General features: G+C 42.1%; 1 protein-coding gene across 1 annotated transcript in view; it reads left to right on the forward strand.

The window, feature by feature from the left end:
* Window positions 1-931: 931 nt before the first annotated feature.
* myo1eb (myosin IEb) overlaps window positions 932-5,000 on the forward strand; it is a 22,681-nt gene continuing 18,612 nt past the window's right edge. The window contains exon 1 of the mRNA XM_042424957.1: window positions 932-1,285. Coding sequence (XP_042280891.1) covers window positions 1,283-1,285 — 3 coding nt within the window. The 5' untranslated portion in view covers window positions 932-1,282. The remainder of the gene's footprint in view (window positions 1,286-5,000) is intronic.

Genomic DNA, 5,000 nt, shown 5'->3' on the forward strand with positions numbered 1-5,000 from the left:
ACTGCTGCAGGCAGATAATTACGGCACACGTTCGTATCCTGAAACCTGTTTCTCATTTTTCAAGTTTCAAAATAGACGAACGAGATAAAAACTTTGAGAAGAGATTTTTGGAGTTTTGGTTTGAATGAATCTGTTTTTTAGATAAATAAAAGATAAAAGGATTATTGAAGGTAAAATTAAAAACATAACGAGGAGCTGACGTCATGTTTTCTGTTTAAACTGATGGACTCTGAGCTTCAGTCACTGTCGCTGAGTCAGACAGGAGGTCAAAGGTCACTGCAGCTTCTTAATTAGGTTTTTAAAACCAACATTCACAGTTCAGGATTTATTTAAAGGCATCAAACTGCAAAAAAAACAACTGTATGTGGATATAAACATACAGTATACAGTGTGAAGATGAAAGAAGAAAACATCTGTTCAATAAAGTTTAGTTAAAAAGGAAAGTTTGTGTTTTAAAAAGGAAATTTACTGGAAAATCACATTTTCTTTGAATTATTTGAAACACAAACATCGACTATTCAGTAATTTCATAATTTCATTTTCTTGTGTTAAAGTCTGTGAATCTGAGAAAATCTGAATTTCCTGCTCAGAATATTTTATTTATTTTCTTTTACAGTTTTCAATTTTACAACACAGATACAATTCCAGTTTTAAATCTACTATCCCAATAATCAATCAATCAATCAACTTTATCCATACAGCAGCTCTCACACTGTTTACTGCAGTTAAAAGGATTTTACAGCTGAAAATAAACATAATTAGTGAGATAATAAAACACATTTTCAAGTAAAATATACAGAGATGTTTGAAATGTAAAAAAATGATAAAAGTTAAATATAATTAAACAAAAACCATCAAAATATAAAATAAAGATGTGAAAAATGTGAAGAGATTAAATGAGCAGCATCATCTGTTTAATCTTCATCTGACTGTAGTTCTGTATTGTGACAGCAGGGGGCAGCAGAGCTCCAGCTGTGTTCACTCAGACTACTTTACCCAGAATTCCACAGGGAGGAGGCGGGGCCTTACCTGCCCACACCTGCAGGGAGTTGAGAGACTTGAGACTGAAGGAAGAAGAAGAAGAAGAAAAAAGAAGTTAGAAGAAAATGTTGTTCAGATCAACAGAATCAGTCTAATTTCATCTGAACTGATCTGAACTGATCCAGGTTCAGTTCCTGATCACCTGGATCACCCGGATCACCTGGATCACCTGGATCCACCTGACTGACTGAAGATTTCTCAACTTTTACCTGAAGCAGGAAGTGAGAGCAGAGAAGCAAACATGGTGAGTTCACTGACTTCACTGACTTACAACTGTTTCTGACATTTAAAACAATATAATCAGCCGGTTCTGTTAGTGTGAGGAACCGACCTGTGATCAGCTGGTTCTGTTAGTCTGAAGAACAGACCTGTGATCAGCTGGTTCTGTTAGTGTGAGGAACCGACCTGTGATCAGCTGGTTCTGTTAGTCTGAGGAACCGACCTGTGATCAGCTGGTTCTGTTAGTCTGAGGAACCGACCTGTGATCAGCTGGTTCTGTTAGTCTGAAGAACCGACCTGTGATCAGCTGGTTCTGTTAGTCTGAAGAACCGACCTGTGATCAGCTGGTTCTGTTAGTCTGAAGAACCGACCTGTGATCAGCTGGTTCTGTTAGTGTGAAGAACCGACCTGTGATCAGCTGGTTCTGTTAGTCTGAGGAACCGACCTGTGATCAGCTGGTTCTGTTAGTGTGAAGAACCGACCTGTGATCAGCAGGTTCTGTTAGTCTGAGGAACAGACCTGTGATCAGCCGGTTCTGTTAGTGTGAAGAACCGACCTGTGATCGGCTGGTTCTGTTAGTGTGAAGAACCGACCTGTGATCAGCTGGTTCTGTTAGTCTGAGGAACCGACCTGTGATCAGCTGGTTCTGTTAGTCTGAAGAACCGACCTGTGATCAGCTGGTTCTGTTAGTCTGAGGAACCGACCTGTGATCAGCTGGTTCTGTTAGTCTGAGGAACCGACCTGTGATCAGTCGGTTCTGTTAGTCTGAGGAACCGACCTGTGATCAGTCGGTTCTGTTAGTGTGAAGAACAGACCTGTGATCAGCTGGTTCTGTTAGTCTGAGGAACAGACCTGTGATCAGTCGGTTCTGTTAGTGTGAAGAACCGACCTGTGATCAGTCGGTTCTGTTAGTGTGAAGAACCGACCTGTGATCAGCTGGTTCTGTTAGTGTGAGGAACCGACCTGTGATCAGCTGGTTCTGTTAGTCTGAAGAACCGACCTGTGATCAGCCGGTTCTGTTAGTGTGAGGAACAGACCTGTGATCAGTCGGTTCTGTTAGTGTGAAGAACCGACCTGTGATCGGCTGGTTCTGTTAGTGTGAAGAACCGACCTGTGATCAGCCGGTTCTGTTAGTGTGAGGAACCGACCTGTGATCAGCTGGTTCTGTTAGTGTGAGGAACCGACCTGTGATCAGCTGGTTCTGTTAGTCTGAAGAACCGACCTGTGATCAGCCGGTTCTGTTAGTGTGAGGAACAGACCTGTGATCAGTCGGTTCTGTTAGTGTGAAGAACCGACCTGTGATCAGTCGGTTCTGTTAGTGTGAGGAACCGACCTGTGATCAGCTGGTTCTGTTAGTGTGAAGAACCGACCTGTGATCAGCTGGTTCTGTTAGTGTGAGGAACCGACCTGTGATCAGCCGGTTCTGTTAGTGTGAAGAACAGACCTGTGATCAGCTGGTTCTGTTAGTCTGAAGAACCGACCTGTGATCAGCTGGTTCTGTTAGTGTGAGGAACCGACCTGTGATCGGCTGGTTCTGTTAGTGTGAAGAACAGACCTGTGATCAGCTGGTTCTGTTAGTGTGAAGAACCGACCTGTGATCAGCTGGTTCTGTTAGTGTGAAGAACCGACCTGTGATCAGCTGGTTCTGTTAGTGTGAAGAACAGACCTGTGATCAGCTGGTTCTGTTAGTGTGAGGAACCGACCTGTGATCGGCCGGTTCTGTTAGTGTGAGGAACCGACCTGTGATCAGCTGGTTCTGTTAGTGTGAGGAACAGACCTGTGATCAGCTGGTTCTGTTAGTGTGAGGAACAGACCTGTGATCAGCTGGTTCCACACTGCAGGTTTAAGACATTTTTTCTGCCCGTTTCCATGGAAACATTTAGTGACAGTTTGACCTCAAACTGCAGCTGTTCCTGCTGATCCTCAGTCAGAGTGTTCAAACTGTGGCTCCGGGCCCTCAGGGGGCCCTCAGAGAAACAAACACTGAAGTCAACATAATGAAACCTAAACTTTCTAATGTCAGTAAATAATATGTAAACTCTGTCTGATGAGTCTTGAATATGATGTGAACAGTGTTATTGATCAGTCGGTGATCAGTACGGAGAGCCAGGAGGACCAAACATGCTTTAATCTTTTTTCTTTTGTCATTCTGTCACTTAAATGATTTCAAAGCACCACAGGAAGTGATGTCAGTGTTGCAGATCAGCAGCTTGTTTATTGATCACAGACCTCCTGACATGCAGCCTGCAGGAAGCTCGCTGACGTCAGTGTGTGTAAAATGTTTTAGATAAAAGAAGTGAATGTATGAATGTAGACAGCAGGTCTGATGGAGCAGAAACGCTTCAGTTTGGATCAATACAGCAGCTCCATCAGGCCGCATGAACTCTCTCTGCAGTATGTTTGATACCTACCGTTCATAGCTCACTCAGTTAAAAAAGAAGGAAAAGCAAAAGGATGAGAAGAATTCCTCAGACTGAACATCTACTAAATGTCTAACTGAGCCCTTAAACCTGAAACACACACACACACACACACACTCACACACACACACACACACACACACACACACACACACACACACACACACACACACACACTCCTGCATCCTGCAGCTCAGCGTGTCGAGGCAAACATGTCAGGGCGTCGCCACTCGCTGCTCCACCACGACATGATCTTACAGGACAGAGGAATGCTGGGAATTCAGGAGAGAGAACCAACCACACATCACATCTGATAACACACACACACACACACACACACACACACACACACACACACACACACACACAGTTCAGTGAAGTTTGTTCGTCCTGCTGTTGATCCTTCGATCATCTATTATGATTTTAATTCAGAGATTTTCATAACAAAACAAACTCATTTTCAACCCTCAGGCCAGTTTTAAGTAGTGAGTTTTCTGTCTGTGTGTTGACTGGTTTTCAATACAGAGACAGATGCATATGGATATATATGTGTATATATATATGTATATATATGGATATAAATGTATATATGGATACGTATGGATATATGTGTGTATATGGATATATATGTATATATATGTATATGGATATATGTGTGTATATGGACGTTAGAGGAGAGTGTCAGTGTTCCAGAATATATGAGTCTGATCATTGGTGATGTCATTGAAATATTGATAAAAGTTCATATTCATGGATTTTGTCCTTCCTGTCTAAGTTTGATATGGGGGTTAATCATACAGTTCCCATAATGCTTTGCAGGCGTAAACAGAATGTTGCCATGGAATCAGTGAGTTAGCTGGATGAAGCGCCCAGTAGCTGACTGGTTAAGACTCATAAATGCAACATGTGTGGTTTGATTCCAGCAGGGAACCTTTTGTTTCATGTCATCTCAACTGTTGCTGTGCAATTAAGACATAAAATCCCCCAAAATGATATTTTCAACATGTTTGTCAGACACACAAGTTTTAGTGAGAAACACTGAATGTAAACAGAAACTTTGTTTGTTTCCAAGAAAAGTCCACACAGAGCTGCTTTAAATGTTCATGTCTATGTTGACAAAAGTCTCTCCGTAAAGTCAATAAACTGCAGGATGATCAGAAAACACACATCTGTTTCTCTCAGCTGATGAAAACTTAAAGGACACATATTCTGCATATGGAATATCTACTGGAATATGTTTACTGGTTTCCAGTTAAAAACTCCTTATTTATCTTCTACTGGTCCTTTATGCAGCCCCTCAGTTCAGCCTCTGTCGGAAAC

Source organism: Thunnus maccoyii, chromosome 10 (genome assembly GCF_910596095.1).
Source record: "Thunnus maccoyii chromosome 10, fThuMac1.1, whole genome shotgun sequence".
Lineage (NCBI taxonomy): Eukaryota > Metazoa > Chordata > Actinopteri > Scombriformes > Scombridae > Thunnus > Thunnus maccoyii.